General features: G+C 59.6%; 1 protein-coding gene across 40 annotated transcripts in view; it reads right to left on the bottom strand.

Annotated features, from left to right (window-relative positions):
• Positions 1-376: 376 nt before the first annotated feature.
• The window catches only part of SCRIB (scribble planar cell polarity protein), a 133,547-nt gene continuing 114,329 nt past the window's right edge, over positions 377-19,594 (bottom strand). For all 40 annotated transcript variants that reach the window (XM_065054809.1, XM_065054810.1, XM_065054811.1 and 37 more), the window contains 8 exons: positions 18,114-18,203; positions 17,635-17,823; positions 13,412-13,576; positions 12,638-12,777; positions 11,477-11,514; positions 10,574-10,648; positions 7,993-8,044; positions 377-2,805 (listed from right to left, as the gene is read on the bottom strand). In XM_065054809.1, coding sequence (XP_064910881.1) covers positions 2,645-2,805; positions 7,993-8,044; positions 10,574-10,648; positions 11,477-11,514; positions 12,638-12,777; positions 13,412-13,576; positions 17,635-17,823; positions 18,114-18,203 — 910 coding nt within the window. In that variant the 3' untranslated portion in view covers positions 377-2,644. The remainder of the gene's footprint in view (positions 2,806-7,992; positions 8,045-10,573; positions 10,649-11,476; positions 11,515-12,637; positions 12,778-13,411; positions 13,577-17,634; positions 17,824-18,113; positions 18,204-19,594) is intronic.

Below are 19,594 nucleotides of genomic sequence, written 5' to 3'. Positions count from 1 at the left end.
GGATGGATCCTGTCCCTCAGGCGTGTCACCCGCACCACTCACCTTGGTGTCACCGCACTCTGCTGCAGCTGTGCTCAATGCCGCTGTGTCACTGGTGAAGACGTTAAACAGCACTGGTCCCAGTCGAGCCCTCTGAGGGGGGACATGGAGCCACTAACTACCCTCTAGACATGACCATCCTCTGCTCCTCTCCCTGCCCTGCTGCTCTCGGTGCCTCTGCAGCGGGCATGGGTTCAGGTCATTGTTGATTTATACACACAAAAGCAGAAGAACCTCTAGTGTGTTTGCTGCCTTACAGGTGACTGATAATCAGAACCAAAGTGTTGGTATAGAAACGCAGACTTCACACAGGGCAAACCACATTAACTAAAGGCTCTAAAATGTAAAGTAAACTTTATTATCCTTGAACCACAAAATAGATTTCTTTGGTTGTACAAATTTCACTAGTTACAGTCTTGATGCGCTAATTTTCCCTCAGAGTCTCTCAGGAGAGAACGGGAGAGAACCCAGAGCCTGGCACCAGGTACCGCAAAGAGAACCAAGAATCACGAGTTAGTCACCAAAACCAATCCAGGATTGTTTCCAAATCGCTGTTGTTAAAAAGCAAATGCTAAAATTAGATTTAAAAAGGAAAAGCTCAAATTGCTGATGATGGAAGCAGCCGTGGCTGCGGTTTGAGATCGATTATCAGTTCCCCCTTCAAAGCTCTACAAAATTAAACAAGCTAAACACACGCGGTCAGTTCAAACGCTCCACTGGGTTTGGCGCGAAGGGAGATTCTCAGCTACAGGAACCTGCATCCGGAGCTGTCACTCAGCACACGAACAAGCAGAAGCGCCTGTCGCTCCCACGTCACCGGGGGCTGCTGCGGGGTCAGAGAGCAGTGCGGGGGGGGCAGCCGGGCGCTGCCAGCTCAGGCGCCGCCGGCTCAGGAGCCGCTGGCTCAGGTGTTGCCAGCTCAGGAGCTGCCGGCTCAGGAGCTGCCTGCTCAGGCTCTGCCAGCTCAGGCAGTGCCGGCTCAGGCACCACCAGCTCAGGCACCGCCAGCTCAGGCACCGCCAGCTCAGGTCCCTGTCAGAGGCATTAAAAAGATAAATAAAAAAGGGATGTTTCACTCCGTACTGGGCGGTGGAGCAGCAGAGACCGATTTCAGAGCTATCGGCAGCACCCGTCTCCTCCACAGCTGCAGAGCTCCCGTGACACAGCCTGTTCACAGCCCCTGTTCCACCCACGGAAACCAGGAATCGCACCCCTGCTCTCTTCTCATTTTCATTTCTTTTCCTCTTGCCCGGCAAGCACGTGTGTTCCCCGTTCTGCGTGGGAAGGGCCCGAAGCCAAGCTGGCACAGAGAATTGTGTAGTTATTGCAAGACACAGGCCAGACCCGCCGCCCTTCACCCTTCACCCGCCGCGCTGGGCACCCCCGTGTCACCCGTCACTTCACCCACCAGCGTCCTCCTGTGAGACCCCGTTACTCCTACCCTGACCCCCAACGCCACTTCCTAAATCCTAACCCGCTACCTTACTGCTGTTTACACCTCCCACCTCTGCACCGTATCCTAATCCCCAACTACTCTGCTCTCTATGGCGGTCGCGCGGCTGCGGCTGCTCCTCCGGCCCCGCTCACCGGTGCTGGCCGCACGCACATCCCTCCTCCCCCACACGCGGGACTCGCGCCGTCTGCGGGACTCACACCCCGGCAGGCACCTGTGTCCCCAACAGCACCGCCCGCCCGCGGAGCAGCTCCCGAGGACAGACGGAGCAGCTCCCGAGCGGGACAGACAGACGGAGCAGCTCCCGAGGACAGACAGAACAGCTCCCGAGTGGGACAGACAGACGGAGCAGCTCCCGAGGACAGACGGAGCAGCTCCCGAGCGGGACAGACGGAGCAGCTCCCGAGGACAGACAGAGTAGCTCCCGAGGACAGACGGAGCAGCTCCCGAGCGGGACAGACAGATGGAGCAGCTCCCGAGCGGGACAGACAGACGGAGCAGCTCCCGAGCGGGACAGACAGACGGAGCAGCTCCCGAGCGGGACAGACAGCTGCGCCCGCAGGGCAGGCGGCACCGCACTGCCCGGCTCCTGCTGCCAGCCGCGCTCGAGCACACGGGTGTTGGTGTCAGAGGCACTTCACTGAAACTCCTGGTTTGTTTCTTTTTGCCTCCAAGCTGCCCGTTTCCACACACTCCCGAAGGAAAGTGAGGGGACACAGTGAGGGAGCTGGAAAAGACGCTTTTTGGCAAAAGAGTAGAAATTAAACAGGAGCAAAGGCAGGCTGACCTTCCCTGTAATCCATACCGGAGTAGAAGCTCCCATATAAACCACTACAGAAATCCAAGTTGAGGAAATAACAGCTGGGGCCCGACGCAGTCTCACACTCGTGTGTTCCCCCTGTCCTGCCTGTCCCCGCACACACTATTTACAGGCTAACAAGCTGCCCAGCGTCCTACCCACACCTCCTCTCGTCTGCCACCAGTACACCCGGTGCTGTCCCGTTTTGTTCAGGACTCGCCCCGGCGCTGTCGGGGAGGAACGAGGGCGGCTCACAGCCTGGACGGAGCTGGCTGGGCAGGGGGCCCTGGGTGCCGCGGGCAGCCGCGCTGCGCGGGCCGCGCCGGGCCGCTCGTCGCCCGGGGCCGTCGCCCCTACGTGGGCACGGCCGCCTCCAGGCTGCGCCGGCCGTGCCGCAGTTTGCGCTTGCTGCTGTACAGGGCCATCTCCTCCAGCGCCGATGCAGTGGGTGTCGACGAATCCCGTGTTACTAACATCTCCTCTTCCTCCGGCTGCCCGTCCTGCTCCTGGGGAACTGCGCAGACAAAAGAAATGAAGGTTTTAAGAGACGTGCAAGGTTAAGTACACAGATACAGATCTAAGGGTATACCCAGGTGTGGAATTTGGGGTAGCACTGAAGTCTCAGTGATTTAAAGGAGCCCCGTGCCCAGAACTTTCAGGTGACGGCAGCTCAGGTACTGACTCCTGTGGGTTCTGGGAAGAAAGTCACATTCGCGATAAGACACCTGCCCCCAACACCCGCGATTACCGAGCACCATTGGAAGTGCCAATGGAAGGAACGACGGAGGACACCGGGAGGACCGGGGTGTGCGCCCGCGCTCCGAGCGCCTCACGGCCGCAGCAGGGCCGGCGTGCGCCCGCACGGGCTGGCGGGAGGCGGCGTCCCGGCCGCGCGATGCCGGCACGCACCGGGCGCCGTGGGCTGCTCCCGGGCCCTCACCAGAGGACGCGCAGGGCAGACGCAGTGGACTGCGCTCGGGCCTGGGAGGGCGCTCTGCGCCTGAAGCTGTTCCCGTGGCTCCTTTCCGTCCTGACGCGCTCTGACACGCACCGGGGGCATCTGCCCTTCGCACAACTCGGCCTGAGCAACTACCGTGAGACACTCGTGTAAAAAGGAAAAGGTTCCACAAACCCACAGATTTTTTCCCCTCAATTGCAAACTGGCTCCTGGGCAGCCTCTCTGAGGTCTGTGAATGTGGTAGAGAACCTCGGTTACAGCTCCGGTTACAGCTCCCGAGTGCGGAGCTGCTGCAGCTCAGGACCCTCCCGAACCACCAGCCTCTTGGCTGAAAAGGCCCCAGAAACAAACGTAGGCGGTGAGGGGATACGGGGACTGGAGAGCGGAGGATTGGCTTCTAAACAAGGCGAGCGGGTACAAAAGAAAGGTACAGGCACATGCAGATAAAACTCCAGATGGGGAGGGAGAGGAAATCAGAGGGAAGCCATTCCTTTCAGCTCCTGGGCTGGCGTTTGCCCAAGGAGCCATCCAACATGCAGGCTCAGTGATCTTACACAGCACCCTGAGCTTCCAAGAACTCCTGGCAGTTCCTCAGCCAAAGCTGTTAATGAAAACGAGCTGCCCCGGGACGGGACGGCACGGCGCGGCTCGCGCTGGGTAAACGCGGTTAAAACTGCAGGAGCTTTCTGGAAACATCAGCACGTCTCGGCAACACCATTTCACTTCTGAGACCCCAGAAGAGACGGGAAAGCACACGGAACGGGTTCTGCTGCTCGCGAACGCTCCGTGTGCCTACGCTCGCGATGCTGCACGCAGCGCCCCTGCTCCACCTCTACAACGGCACAGAGGAAACAAAGAGGTACAGAGGGGTGCGGGGACGATCCCCGCGAGGAGGACCGAGGAGTGTTCGGCCTGGAGGGAGGAAACTGGTGGCAGATGTGACACCGGCCGTGGGAACGGTCCAGAGCGAAGCAGACAGCTATTCACTGCAGCCCACGGGACCCGAGGCAATTATCAGGAAACAGAATGAAAGAAAATACCTCGTAATGGAACTCAGCGCCACCACAAATGATGAGAAAAGCCAGTTGAGACAGTTTTACAGAGGATGGTTCCACTGATGATCCAGACACAACACCTGGCTCACACAGCCCAGCTAACAGGCACTTCAGAAATCTGAGCGCGTGCACCTGTGCAAGCTCGGTTTCCCTGCTCCTCAGATATTTTCCTAAGAGCTCCCTTCCGCGCACATGGATGCTGGTGCATTCGGAAGCAGCAGGAGCCTCCCTTGCACGCTCCATGAGAAACGGGAGCACCCCGGGGAGAGCACGGGTGCTGCAGCCGGTCCGAATCCAGAGACTCCGCTTCTGTGAAAACCTGGTAAAAGGGCAGTCTGGGGGACAAACGGGGGCTGCACCTCTCTGGAATGGGGACGTGGCTAAAAAGGCCGGATGGGGTAAATGAACAATACAGGAAGGGGGAGAAGGGAACTTCTGTTCCCAGGAGCGCCTGAGCTGCTGAGCCCGAGGCAGAACTAACAGTACAGCAGTGATGAGTCCGTGTTACAGCCACGGAGCGCGGGAACCGCTTAGGACTTCTCCACACGGTCATAAAGCCATAACTCCATGATCAAGGATGATCGTGATGAAAACCCCGATGTGTGTAGAGGGGTACAGAGAACAGCGTCATTAATGCAGCAATCAGACCTCTTCACAGCCGTACCCAGTACGGACAGCGGCGAAAGGCCTGACGGGACGCGTCAAATCGGTGCCCGTGGTGCTGGCAGCTGCCAGCGGACTGGTGGGGCAGGAGCAGAACACACAGCGTTGCTCTGGGCACAGACGCTCCTTTGACCTTCGGGACTGGTTTCCGTTCCTTTCCCTCTTACGGTGAACAAAAATGCCAGCAAATATCACTAATTCTCAAGTGTGTTCCCAGAGGATGATTTAATTCCAAACGACTCCTCTACATATTCTGAGCAGGGTCTGCACAGTCAAGGCAGGACTAGCGGGCGGCTGGAACCGGGGCAGAAAAGGAGTCTTTTAAATTCCACGTACAGATGTTGGAACTTACCAAAAATCTACATAAAAATAATGATAAAAGATCTATATAGATTTCTATATCTTTTTCTATGTGTGTTGGCTGGAACGTTGCGCTGCCTGGAAGAACGAGAGGGGACGACGGAGAAGCCCCGGCAGCCCCGTCCCGCCCCAGCGCGGCTGCGTCTCCATCCGCCGCCGCCCGCTCCGGGGAACCCGCGTGCCGGAGCCTCACAACAGTCACACCTCACACAGTCGGGACGCAACAATCACCCAAGGACTGGGTAACAGCTCTGAACGGAGCACCACGCGCTCTTCTTCACGTCTTCTGCTCTGAGAACCAGGGCAGGCAGCGGTGAGGTCTGACGCCCCTGCACCATCGCTGGTTATTGCCAGACCGTCGCGACCGCCTCGTTACGTACGCTGGCTGAACCGCCTCGGGACACGAACCCCACAGGTTTACCCCGAGAGATGAGGAACACGCGTTGTTCTCGGGAAAGTGAGTTTTCCATGAGTATGTCTGCAAGAGAACAGCCCTCTGGAAACGGTCCATACGGGGGTCGGCTGTATCAGCACGGCCTGTACCCAGAGAGACCGGCCAAGACAGAACGGAGGAAATAAAGCAGGAAAACCAGCTGTAACACAGGCAGAAGGAAACCAGCATCCGGGCCGGAAGGAAACGGAGGTACCAGCCAGGAGCAGCAGCCCCGCGGGGCTCCACATCCCCGATGGGCTCCGCATTCCCGCTGGGCTCCACATCCCTGCTGGGCTCCACATCCCCGCTGGGCTCCACATCCCCGCTGGGCTCCGCATCCCCAATGGGCTCCACATCCCCGATGGGCTCCACATCCCCAATGGGCTCCACATCCCCGCTGGGCTCCACATCCCCGCTGGGCTCCACATCCCCGATGGGCTCCACATCCCCGCTGGGCTCCGCATCCCCGATGGGCTCCGCACCCCCACTGAGCTCCACATCCCCGATGGGCTCCGCACCCCGCTGGGCTCCACATCCCCGCTGGGCTCCACATCCCCGATGGGCTCCACATCCCCGATGGGCTCCGCACCCCCGCTGGGCTCCACATCCCCGCTGGGCTCCACATCCCCGATGGGCTCCGCACCCCCACTGAGCTCCGCACCCCCGCTGAGCTCCGCACCCCCGCTGAGCTCCGCACCGCAGCTGGGCTCCGCACCCCACTGAGCTCCGCACCCCCGCTGGGCTCCGCACCCCCGCTGGGCTCCGCAACCCACTCAGCTCCGCACCCTTGCTGGGCTCCGCATCCCCGCTGAGCTCCGCACCCCACTGAGCTCTGCACCCCCCCTGAGCTCTGCACCCCCGCTGAGCTCCGCACACCACTGAGCTCCGCACCCCACTGGGCTCCGCAACCTGCTGAACTCCGCAACCCACTGAGCTCCGCAACCCACTGAGCTCCACACCCCCGCTGAGCTCCGCACCCCCGCTGGGCGCCGCACCCCCGCTGGGCTCCGCGCCCCCGCTGGGCGCCGCAACCCACTGAGCTCCGCACCCCCGCTGAGCTCTACACCCCTGCTTGGCTCCGCAACCCACTGAGCTCTGCACCCCCGCTGTGCTCCGCACCCCCACTGAGCTCCACACCCCCACTGGGCTCCGCAACCCACTGAACTCCGCAACCCACTGAGCTCCGCACCCCCGCTGAGCTCCGCACCCCCGCTGAGCTCCGCACCGCCATTGAGCTCCGCACACCACTGAGCTCCGCACCCCTGCTTGGCTCCGCACCCCCATTGAGCTCCGCAACCCACTGAGCTCCGCACCCCCGCTGGGCTCCGCACCCCACTGAGCTCCGCACACCACTGAGCTCCGCACCCCACTGAGCTCCGCACCCCCACTGAGCTCCGCACCCCCACTGAGCTCCGCATCCCACTGAGCTCCGCACCCCACTGAGCTCCGCACCCCACTGAGCTCCGCACCCCCACTGAGCTCCGCACCCCCATTGAGCTCCGCACCCCCGCTGGGCTCCGCACCCCACTGAGCTCCGCACCCCCGCTGAGCTCCACACCCCACTGAGCTCCGCACCCCCGCTGAGCTCCACACCCCACTGAGCTCCGCACACCACTGAGCTCCGCATCCCGAATGTGGGGGACGGTGCGAGCTGTCAGCTGGGGACAGGCACCCCAGAGCCAGGGCAGCCGGGGAGGCACAGCGCCCAGGGCTTTAATACTGTTACTGAGGGGATGGGGACACAGACGCAGACGCACAAGGGCAGACCTGGACGGTCACCTGGGTGCTCAAGCACCCCAGCACTCTTGAGTCTTAACCCAGGCTGAGTTATCATCTGCAGCTGCAATTCTTTGCTCCTGCAAACGCGGCACAAGGCAGGCCCTGAACAATGGCCGTTACCCACTAACAGCGGGTGACAGAGGCCAGAACGTTCACCCACGTTCTACCACCGCTCCACTCCAGAGCACAAAACTGGAGGAAAACCAGGCATGCTTGTCACACACCATTCCCAGCAAATCAGCCATCACTACAGCGCCATGCAAACATCCTACCCAAAACTGAACGTGGCGAGTTTGGAGGTTTCATTCTAGAACAGACAAAATAGGACATGGCTTCAAGCAGCAAGAAGCTGAAGTTCTCGGGGCTGATTCCACAAGGAGGCAAAGGGGAACCCTCGAGAACCGTGCTGGGAAGCAAGTAGGACAAACACAAGTCCTCTGGCCACGAGCTTACCTGAGTTGTTTCTGTCATCTACGTATCTGAGGTCGTCAGCTGCATCAGGTGACTGGAAGAGAACAGGAGACATGAGCACCCACGCGTGCCGACCAACCGCCCGCCCGTGTCCCGCGCACCACGAGGGCGTTCCGCGCTCGAGGTGCCGGTCCCGCGGCAGCTGGGGCACGGCCCTCGGCGGTGCCCGGGACACGGCGGTGCCCGGTGCAGCCCGGCGCCCGAACTGCGCGCAGCCCGGCGGAGCTCCCCCTACACTGCGCGTGGGGAGATCGGAAGGGACAGGGAAGGCAGAAAGCGTAAAGCCTACAGAAAACGAGCAGAAACACGGAGGAGAGCAGACAAGAGCGACATTTCCCGGACAGTCCCGGACCCTAATGCTGCAGCTGCTCTGTTCCCAGACCCAGCTTCTCACATCCAATCAACCTCCTTGTGTGCAGGTCGGTGTAGAGGACACAGGACAGGAAGCATAAAACCATAGAATGGTAACCCAACACTGCCAAGTCCACCACTAAACCATGTCCCTCAGGGCCACCACCCGTCTCTTAACGCCTTCCAGGATGGTGACTCGAGCAGCCACATCCCAGCAGACGGCAGGGACAGTTGGAGACGTGGACAAGGGACAACCAGGAGCCTCCACCAGCTCCTGCTGATTTTCAGCCTTCACCAAAGGAACACCGTTCCAACAACCAGCGCCGTCTGTGGCTCATCAGACCGGGGCAGCACCAGGAGAAAACAACGTTGTCCACAGCCATGAACTTGAGGTGGCCTGAAAATCAGCACTACTCCGCAGACACGGCCAAGTGTCCCGTGCCCTACTTGTTTAGCTGAAATAGAGAGTTTAATCTCGCTGTACAAAGTGCTTCAAGGATAGGAAGGTCAAAGCGTTCTGTTGAGGTATTCTGTTTACTTCAAAAGTGGCGGCATTTGTTACTTCTGCTGTTCTTTCTGGTTTCGTACACAATGCGCTGAGCTGAACGCTTCCTGAGCTGCACAAGCGCACGGGCAGGGTTTCAGGAGAGCGCAGCATTCAGCAGGTTTGATAATGCCCAACTCGGCCGAAGGTTCTGGCCACTACTGAGCAGCATCTGCCTTTCCGGGGTCGTCTTGCTCAGCTCAAGAGCACAAGCGAGGGCTCGCTGTGACTTTCCTTCAGCTGCAGGATAAAGAATGGCAGCTCTGTAGACGTCTATGGAAAGCATCAGGGCAGGTTCACGGCTGTGAGAGCAAGAAGCCCTAATTCCCAGATAAACTGCCTGTTTTGTGCCAACAGCAAAACTGGAGGAGGCACGAGAGAGGGGGAGGTGGTGGCAGCCTGTTCAGAGCTTTAGAAATGAAGGTCTGGTAGAAGAGACGCTGTCCCCGCGGAGCGGAACACGGGCTGCGGTGCCGCTGTGCGCGCTGCTCTGCGCCACCCAAAGCGGGCGGCACACCGTGCCCAGGAAAACACCGGCTCCGGGCTACGGCCCGGCCACGGAGGAAGCGCCGCAGGGTCCGGAGACGCAGCTGCCTCCGGAGGCGCCTTCTCGGCTGCGGAACGGCCCGTGGGGCGCCGTGGCCGCGGCAGAACCTGGGGACACTTGGTGGTCCGGAGCACGAGCGGCCGGTCCTCGGACTCGCTGGGTGCAGAACCCAGACGGGGCACAGCCCAAAAGGGAGCGACCCGCGGAGGAAAACGTGTGAGTACCACGGGCTGGGTGACACCGTTAGCAGAAGGAGTCAGCCAGCAATGCGCACCAAATAATGCCCGAGAATCCACCAACTGCAGCTCTGGCTTTGGGGACGACCCCTTGGGGCTGGGATCTTTTGTCAGTGCTGTCTAGCTCTGCACACACAGCACACACCTGACGGCAGCTACCCGCTCCCTTGTCTGCGTAAAACAACCAACCTGAAGAAACCATTACAGACACACAATATCTGCTCAGATCCGCTGTCACAAGTGCAACCGGTGAACGAGTGGCCCAGAGAACAGCAGGAAGGCAGCTCAGCCCTGCGCGGGCGCGGGGGGCGGACACGGTCACCCCACAGGTCCCCGTCAGCCTCAGCTGCTCTGTGGTTCTGTGGCAAAGCAGCTTCAATGAGGTGAGGTTCTTTTAGGCTGGAGAACCATGGTGCTTGCCCTCAAAACCTGCTGTTCTCTTACCGCGCCATTACTTCACAGTTCATCTGCAGCGGGTACAACGTGAGAATGCCAGCACAGCTGCTGCGTGGGCAGGGCGCCGGGTACAGTCCGGCTTGAAGTTAAGGTTTACTCCAATTTGCAATTTGCTGGCAATCATTTCCATAGTCTTTTCTTCCCTTTTAGTTCTCATCTGTCACTCAGAAGCGTTTCAGGATCAATTAAGGTGAAGACGTAGCTGCTTTCTGTTTGCACAGGTTTCGTAATGAACTTTAACACCATGTGGACCAACTGTCTCACGGCCCCGCGAAGCCCTGGGTTGCACGGCCCGTGCAGCCGGCGCCCGCGCCTCGGGGCCCGTGGGAGCACGCGCCCGGGTGCTCGGCCGCCGCTCCGACCGCCGGCGCCGCGCCCCGCGAGCGAGCCCGGCCGCGGCCAGCACGGCGCCCGGCATGCACCGGATACCTGCATCTCGTAAACAGGTTTGGAGGAAGGAATAGCAGCAAATTCCCGGTAGTCAAACTTCTTTTCAGACATGGACTAGAAGGGACAGCAAAAGAGAAGAAACAGAGAAGAGAGAGTAAGGGCAGAGAAACGGACGGAAAACCAGCGGCGAGCGGAGCCACCGGTGCAGAGACAGAGCGGACGCAGAGCGCCATCCCCGGCGCCGGAGCCCCGGACACAGCCTCTGGAGACGAGGCGGCTCTGGACAGGGCCTCTGAGCTGCTCTGGTGCCAGGACGGGGCTTCCAAGTGGCGTTTTACTGCGGCACACGATGCTTTCTCTGCACACACACACCACGTCAGGCAGGAAACCTGCTTTCATGGGAACAGTAGTGGCAAGGTGCCCGACGGTTCTGCGACAGTCAGGACTTCAGTCGAGAATGGGCTGTACTGTGTGACCCTGGGCAAGACCAGGTCCCCTCGTCTGTCCTGCTCATCCTGACTGTTCTCTGCAGCAGCGTCCTGTGTCCTGCTGTATTTATACAGTGCTGAGGAACAGGAAAACGCTGATTTCAGCTGACGTTCTCAGCTTTATGCTGCTGAGGAGAAAAGGGGCCAAAGTCTCCGCATTGAAAAGCTTTCTGAACACAGAGATGGAGTAAATGAACCAAGAAACGGACGAAATAATAAAACACAGAAACAGAAGCTACATCGTAGCTGTAAAAGAGGGGGGTGCCTCTAGCAATGGGTACGACAGAGCTCCGTCCACCGCGCCCTCCTCACAATGCTGCAGATCACGCAGGCGGACCTGGCTTCAGTATTCAAGCAGGGCTCCCGTGGCCGATGCGCCGCCCGCACCCACGCTGAGCAACTGAGGAACCCCAGGATTAGAGCAGAGAGAAAAGCAAGCAGAAGTGTGTCATACCAGCCTGCCCGGGGAAGTGACGTTTCTGGGACTGCAATCTGCAAAAGATGACAGGAGAGCACTATTCAGTGAAGGGCTGTATTAGACACGACACCTCCCCACCTCTGCCCCTTCCATCTAGCAGCATTTCAGTGGGACAGAAGCTCAGAATGACACTGCCTTCCTACAACAAATGCCTCTCTCCTCCTTTCTAGTCACGACGCTGGTTTTATTTCTGCTCTGGTTCCCTAGAGCCACCCCCAGATGATGTGGCACGTTTCTAGATTGGTCCTGTCACAGTATCACACAGTATCACAGTGTGTTTGGGGTTGGAAGGGCCCTCAAAGCTCATCCAGTGCAATCCCCCCATGGAGCAGGAACACCCAGCTGAGGTGACACAGGAAGGTGTCCAGGGGGTTGGAATGTCTGCACAGAAGGAGACTCCACAACCCCCTGGGCAGCCTGGGCCAGGCTCTGGCACCCTCACCGGGAACAAGTTTCTTCTCATATTCAAGTGGAACCTCTTGTGTTCCAGCTTGATCCCATTGCCCCTTGTCCTATCGTTGGTTGTCACCAGAAGAGCCTGGCTCCATCCTCATGGCACTCACCCTTTATATATTTATAAACATTAATGAGGTCACCCCTCAGTGTCCTCTTGTCCAGCTCCAGAGCCCCAGCTCCCTCAGCCTTTCCTCACACGGGAGATGCTCCACTCCCTCCAGCATCTTGGTGGCTGCGCTGGACTCTCTCCAGCAGTTCCCTGTCCTGCTGGAACTGAGGGGCCACAGCTGGACACAATATTCCAGGTGTGGTCTCCGCAGGGCAGAGCAGAGGGGCAGGAGAACCTCTCTGACCTACTGACCACCCCTTCTAACCCACCCCAGGTACCATTGGCTTCCTGGCCACAAGGGCCAGTGCTGGCTCATGGTCACCCTGCTGTCCCCAGGACCCCCAGCTCCCTTTCCCCTCCACTGCTCTCTAATATGTAATTTCCCAACCTATACTGGAACCTGGGGTTGTTCCTGCCCAGATGCAGGACTCTACACTTGCCCTTGTTAAATCTCATCACTGATGTCGCAGGGCCCAGGGGACCGTCCCGCCCAGGCTGAAGGAGGAAGCTGCTCCCAGCACATTCAGCGGGAGGAGCACTCGCGTTTCCCCGAGGCAGAGGCCGTGCGGTACCTTCCAGCGGCGTTGGCGACGGGGTGGGAACCGGCGAGGGCGACTCTGCCAGCTGCTCCAGCGTGCTGCGCTTTTTCCCCTCCTTGGACTTGGCGATCACCATTTGGGCTTTAAGAGCATCCTGTTCGAGTGATTTCATCCTGCCTCAGAAACGAGGGAGAAAACCCATCAGCCCTTGCCTTCCGTCTCAGAGAAAACGCCTTCTGCGCCCAGACGGCAGCCAGCAGGCTGAGCGCAGAAAGGCAGAGCTCCGGCCCGCTTCCCTGCGGCACACAGACTTCCAAAGCAGAACCAGAGCAGCTTGGTTTGCTGCCATCCTGAAACGTGTGCCGCCGTACGTGTTGAAGACACAGAGCCTGGAGCCAAGATCAACGCACTGAGACGCTGCAGGACTTTCCAGGGGTGCCGCACACGACGGGAGAGCAACCCGAACTGGAAAGGAACTGCAGGGGCTGGAACGAGGAGGATCGGTTCTGCGCTCTACTCTCCCCTGCGCTCTCAGTGCGTTGCTTCTTAACCCTCTTCAGCCACCACGCGAGCACGAAACAGCTACGGAAAGGCGGGCTGAGCCCCCAGGAGTGTCTGCGCCCTTCTCCCAGTCAAACGGCCCCGCATCCCCCCGTTCTCGCTGGGACAAAGCGGGCAGTCGGGGGGACCCCAGGGAAGCGAAACCAGCAACACGGACGTTTCCTCCCTACCCCGGCCGGCGCCGGGAGCACCGCGTCAGGACGAGGGACGAGCGCCGAGCATGCAGCTGCGGGGGGCCGTGCACACCTGGATTGGCTTCCTGACCCGGGGGCTCTGGAGGCGCGACTCTGCTCGGGGCTGCTCATCTGAGCTGGCCTGGCCCCGCGAGCACGTGCCCGCTGCTGGGACTGGTACAGCTTCCTGGCCAGATCCTGCTCGTACTGTTTAATACTGTCTTCAAGAGCTGAGGATCTGAGGAGGAGGAGGAGGAAGAGGAGAAGGAAGAGGAGGAAGAGGAAATGATGGTGATGAACATCGCAGCGGACAAGCGCAGGGAAAGAAAGAAACAGATACAGGAACACACCCTGGCAAGGACAAATATGGGTCTGATGCAGGGGCTGCCTGGATCAAACAGGCTCCTCTATCTGATCCTGCCCAACTCCAGCTGCTGCAGAGGCAGGAGCCTCCAGAGGACAACCTGGGCTGACGTGCGCGGAGGCACCAGCCTGCAGAGCCTCAGCTGCCCCACCGGGAGAGCCCCGGGGCACCCAGAGAACAGCTGGAGAGCCCTGAACACCCAGAGAACAGCTGGAGAGCCCCGGGGCACCCAGAGAACAGCTGGAGAGCCCTGAACACCCAGAGAACAGCTGGAGAGCCCTGAACACCCAGAGAACAGCTGGAGGGCACTGGAACACACAGAGAACAGCTGGAGGGCACTGGAACACCCAGAGAACAGCGGGGAACAGCCCAGGAGGTACTTACAGAGCGTGTCTGCATGTGTGTGACGCGGACTGAGGGCGCACAGGGCGTGAGTGAGTGTGCGGGCGGTGCGGACACTGCACGGTCTCCAGGGCACACTTGCAGACGTGTATCTGAGCCCCTGCTGGCACGCACCTTTGTCTGGCCACCAAAAAGGGGGAGCAAAATGGACAAGCACGTTCCCAAAGGCATGTTTGCCACCGGCCCTGGAACACGTGCATCTGAAGAGGCGCGTGCACCCGTGAAACAGCGTGTGTGTGTAGGAAAACTGGCACGCTGCATCTCGCCCTTGCTGGCCACCGGCCCCTGGAGCGTGAGCCCTCCGGGCAGGAGCGCCAGCGGCCGTGTGCCCACAACACTGCTCTAGCGGGGTCCCCGGGCGTCTGTCCCACAGGGCAGGGGGGTGTGCGGGGAGGGGACACATCGCATGTCCTGGCACAGCACTGATGACACAGGGAGAAAAGGGAAAGCCCAAGAAGGTGCAAACTGATGGGGTCACGAGTGACAGCACACAGACCAGAGAACTGGAAAGAAGCAGAAGATAGAAAATTAGAAAGAAAGTAATAAAATCAGCAGCATGCACTTAAAGAAAACACAGGTTAGTGAGGCTGCAGCACCATGCGCAGGGCACGTGTTCCCTCCGGACACCGGACCCCAGCCCTGGCTGCCCCGGGTCACCGAGCTGCTCCAGCGCCAGCGGACGCGGATCCAACAGGACCAGATCACCTGGGAGACCTGCGGCAGCAGGGACAGCCCGTCCTCGCGGTACGAGAAGGGACACGTTATCACCAACTGACTCCTGCCAATGCCGTAAGCAGGGCCCGAACTGAGCCGAGGAATCAGCCAACGCTTCTCTAACAACTGAATTAAAAGCTCTAACTTGGTATTCGAAGCAAAATGGAGCTAAGGACCTGGTCTGCAGAACTTAATAGCACTGGATCTGGTAAACAAAAAGCCAGACAGCTGCAGCAGCTTCTCCTCGTCATGTATTCTTCCCTCTAAAAACCTCTCTCTTCACTAGTTCATTTTCCATGAACAAAACATGCTTGGGAGAGAAGAGACGGGAGGTTTGGGACGCAGTCGCCTCTCTCCTGCCCGCAGTGGACAAACCTCGACACTCATTGACCCTTCCGCAGCGTAACACAGCACATCTGCTGTGCCCGGAGCATTTCAACGAGATCCTCGCCAACCCAGAGGCGTAGTCAGATGTACAGCGATGTTCCAGGAGCAAATAACGCCATCACCTACAAAACATCCTGCAACCTCCCCAGCACGTCTCCGATTTCATCTGCTGGCACCAGCACCAAGTTCACGGCAGAACAGACTCGCTGTGAGTCGCGCACCGTGAGCCGTGTCCTCGCAACGGCTTTGCTTTCAAAGGTCTGCACAGGCAACGTCATGTTTCTGCTCTCTACACCCACCTGGAACAGCCGTTATTACAGCGTTCCTCAGACATGTCCGTGCTCAGGAGGAATGGGAGCTGACATCACCTCGTAAAATCTGCCCCATCATGTGAGGAAACGCATGGGAAGCGGAGGTGCAGGGGCGAGAAAACCCTGCGCGTCTAATTGTGAAGGGATGACAGATCAGTCTCTACCACCTCTCCAAGCACAGCGATGCTGATTTTCAGGACAAGCCCGACAGACAACTTCTGTTTTGCTGGATCGAATACAACCGTGGAGGTTGTTTTTTTAGGAGCAAAGATGGGGCAGGAACCCTGTGCGGATGTCGAGCGACGACACCGCGCTGCTTACACAGCATCGCACTGGGCAGGTTTGGACGCATTCAGTGCCCAGAGCCTTCCCGGGACACACGAAGCGCCATGACAGCCGTCTCTGTGCATCCGCAGCGCAGGGGCCTCGGGGCCCAGCCCAGACCCGGTCACCCCGGTCCCACGCGGCCTCTCCGAGCCACCGTTCCAAACACCATTTGGCTCCACAGCAGCCACACGGCTTCCAGTCCCACAACACAAGGGCAGGGTGCTGCTCTGGCAGGTGGTGTTCACAAATCCTGTTCCGTTTTGTAACAGAGTTGTTCTTGGCTTAATGTGAAAACAGAACTTCCATCTGCAGGTGACACCACCTGAAAAGCTGTGACACGGAACCCATGGGAACAGCATCAAGCGGAACGGGCGTGAGACGCCCAATACAGCAGCACACGCGGTGGATCCGAGCAGACAGGATCCGCAGGACGGGGAGCAGCCCCGGGGCCCCGGCCCACGCAGCCTGCGCCATGAGCCCCGTTAGCGGGGACACCGCTAATTACACACCCCAGGGACCTCGAGTCCCTCTGGTCCCAGAGCTGCTCAAAGCAGGGCCGGCGGCAAAGGCCTAACGAACGTGCCACAAGACGACGGGAGCCAAGCCAAGGCTCCGTGTGACCAGCAGGCCTTCCCGTGACCTGCCCAGCGTCCTGAACGTGCAGGACAGTGACACCGAGGCCGCGATTCCGAAAACAGCGTCCCACTGAGGCAGAGCACAGGACTCGGGCCCGGCAGAGAGCCGGAGCACGCGAAGAAACTCTTCCTGACGGGCAAAAGCGCTGGTACCAGGAGCATGAGTCCAGCTCTACATAAACCACAAGCAGATCCGTTAGAGGATCGGGTAGTGCTGGGAAGCTTTGTGCCCTTCAAAGCCCTCCGTAACTCGTCAGTTCTCGCTGAGGATTCCACTACGTATTTGTTGCTCCTCTGAGCCCCCCGGAAGGCGACAGCACCACTGTCACCACGGCCAAGCACAAGCGCTGGGACTGCCAAGCGGCACCAGAGCTCGAGGCGCTGGCTCCAGCGCCTCACCAGCCGGCGGGCAAGGCCGAGCCACCCGCAGCCCCGTTCCTCTGAAAGCTCCTGTTCCAGCCCCAAAGAGGCTGTTCCAGTGTCCTCTGAACGCCTCCTGCAGGAACATCATGGCAAGGAAACGGTAACTAGTTACAGGAGCAGCCTGACTGATTTTGAAAGGAACTCTGTGACGCAGTAAACGCCTGGACTGGCTTCGACTTGCGTTCTGAGGCGGGAAGTTCTCTTTCTCCCAAACCGATTTTCAATCACTCTTCCACAGCTGGCGAACCAGCTCGTGTGGACAGAACGCCCTCATCTGCTGATCCCTTGGCTCCAGCAGTTCTCCAGTCCAGCAACACGGGATATGAGAAACGCTCTTTCCGTCTTTCACTTTGGATGTGTCACCTTGCCGCTTGAACAGATACCATCTTTTTTCATGGGTTACAAAGGGGCGGGAAGCTGTCTGCTGAGAGGGAAGGAATGCATTCAGCATCGCACAAAGGCGTTGAAGTTATGTTTGTGATAAAACTCCAGTGATTGTGCAGCAGGGCTGGAAGCGGAGACGCCTCGCCATGTAGCTGCCAGCAGGAGCTGAGCTCAGCCCAGCGGCGGACGCTTTGCACCGTTTAAACGGGTGCTACACAACCTCCCCTAACACCCGACCTAGGAGGCTTGTTCAGTCCCTGGATTTAATACCACAAAACCCAAGACATGCAGCCGGTGCTCCTCTCCTGCACTGCCTAGTGAAGAGAACAGAGAAGGCTCTTTGTCTCACCGTGCCGCCCTCCACATCGCTCGCTTCTCCGCCTCCAGAGCACGTCGTTCTGCTGGAGAAAGCTCCTTCTCCTGGCTGCTCAGCAGCTCGGGGCTCTGCATGCGCAACCGCTCCTGGTGCCGCCGCTCGGCTTTGGCTGTCCGCACAGGCGCCACCGGGTCCCCCGCTCCAGCATACAGCGGACTCAGCCTGGGACAGAGAGAGAAGCAGCGCGAGGTGGGCGGCCTGCTCCGCCACAGCTCCTGTCTGCCCGTTTCCGACAGCCCCAGCCAATGGGTAGTACCACATCCGAAGCCACCATCTCGGGAGGTGGAAGGACACCTAACAGAGGCGAGCTGCTCTTTTGACAAGTCAGTTCTGATCACAGTTTCCCTTTCTCCACAAAATCCTTCCTTGTGCACGCTACGTCTGCTAAAAAGCAGGAGCCACCTGCTCCACCGCGGCAGCTCCTGGGCGCAGGACACCGCTGATCCACTTACCCAGACATGGAGCCGGTTCTCTGCTCGGGCTTCATTCCCTCCTCCAGCGAATTCCTCTGGGAGCTGCTGTTCTCCGTGACCTCGGGGGGCCTAGAGCAAAACGAGCGCGTCAGCCGGGGCGGCGCGCGCCCAGGAGAGGTTTGGGACCGGTCCATGTCCCAGAAGGCAACAGTTAGTTCAGGCTGAAGACACAACCCTTCACGATTCTGCTCAACAGCTCCTCGTCCTCTGCTGCAAACATTTCCCAGTTGCTTTCACCAGTGCTCACGCTCCCTAACAGAACTCACTTTCTTCGTCTGGAGGTGAAGCGCGTCCCCTCGGCTAACACACACCGCAAGGGTGACACACTGTGCTGACCAGCGCTCGTACAGCTCCAGCCCGACTCTTTGCAGCCGCCACCGCGTGACGCGCCTGGCTTGCTCCAGCGCTTGTGTGCCGGCGACAGAGCCGCGTGGGGATGACGCGTCCCGGCGGCCTCAGCACAGCGACTCTCCAGGCGCCACCCCACGCGCAGCCGCAGCGCTCGCTGAGGGCTTGTGCTCTTCCCCAGATCACCGCAAACTTCGGCTGAGCTGCCGTTACCGTCTGCGCTGCCGTTAACGTCTGTGCTGCCATTACCCTCTGCGCTGCCGTTACCGTCTGTGCTGCCGTTACCGTCTGAGCTGCCGTTACCGCCTGAGCTGCCGTTACCCTCTGAGCTGCCGTTACCCTCTGAGCTGCCGTTACCGTCTGCGCTGCCGTTACCGTCTGAGCTGCCGTTACCCTCTGAGCTGCCGTTACCCTCTGAGCTGCCGTTACCCTCTGAGCTGCCGTTACCCTCTGAGCTGCCGTTACCCTCTGAGCTGCCGTTACCGTCTGCGCTGCCGTTACCATCTGAGCTGCTGTTACCGTCTGTGCTGCCGTTACCGTCTGTGCTGCCATTACCCTCTGAGCTGCCGTTACCGCCTGAGCTGCCGTTACCATCTGAGCTGCCATTACCACCTGAGCTGCCGTTACCATCTGAGCTGCCGTTACCGCCTGAGCTGCCGTTACCGTCTGAACTGCCGTTACCGTCTACGCTGCCGTTACCGTCTGCGCTGCCGTTACCATCTGAGCTGCCGTTACCGCCTGAGCTGCCGTTACCATCTGAGCTGCCATTACCGCCTGAGCTGCCGTTACCATCTGAGCTGCCATTACCGCCTGAGCTGCCGTTACCATCTGAGCTGCCGTTACCGTCTGAACTGCCGTTACCGTCTGAACTGCCGTTACCGTCTGAACTGCCGTTACCGTCTGCGCTGCCGTTACCGTCTGAGCTGCCGTTACCGTCTGAGCTGCCGTTACCCTCTGAGCTGCCGTTACCGTCTGTGCTGCCGTTACCGTCTGTGCTGCCGTTACCCTCTGAGCTGCCGTTACCGTCTGAGCTGCCGTTACCGTCTGCACTCCGAGCCGCGCGCAGGCCGGCACTGCTCAGTTTGATCCATAGTAAAAGGCCGCAGGAGCCT

Source organism: Columba livia, chromosome 2 (assembly GCF_036013475.1).
Source record: "Columba livia isolate bColLiv1 breed racing homer chromosome 2, bColLiv1.pat.W.v2, whole genome shotgun sequence".
NCBI lineage: Eukaryota > Metazoa > Chordata > Aves > Columbiformes > Columbidae > Columba > Columba livia.
The sequence above is the reverse complement of the archived record's forward strand: the minus strand, read 5'-3'. Positions and strand labels throughout refer to the sequence as shown.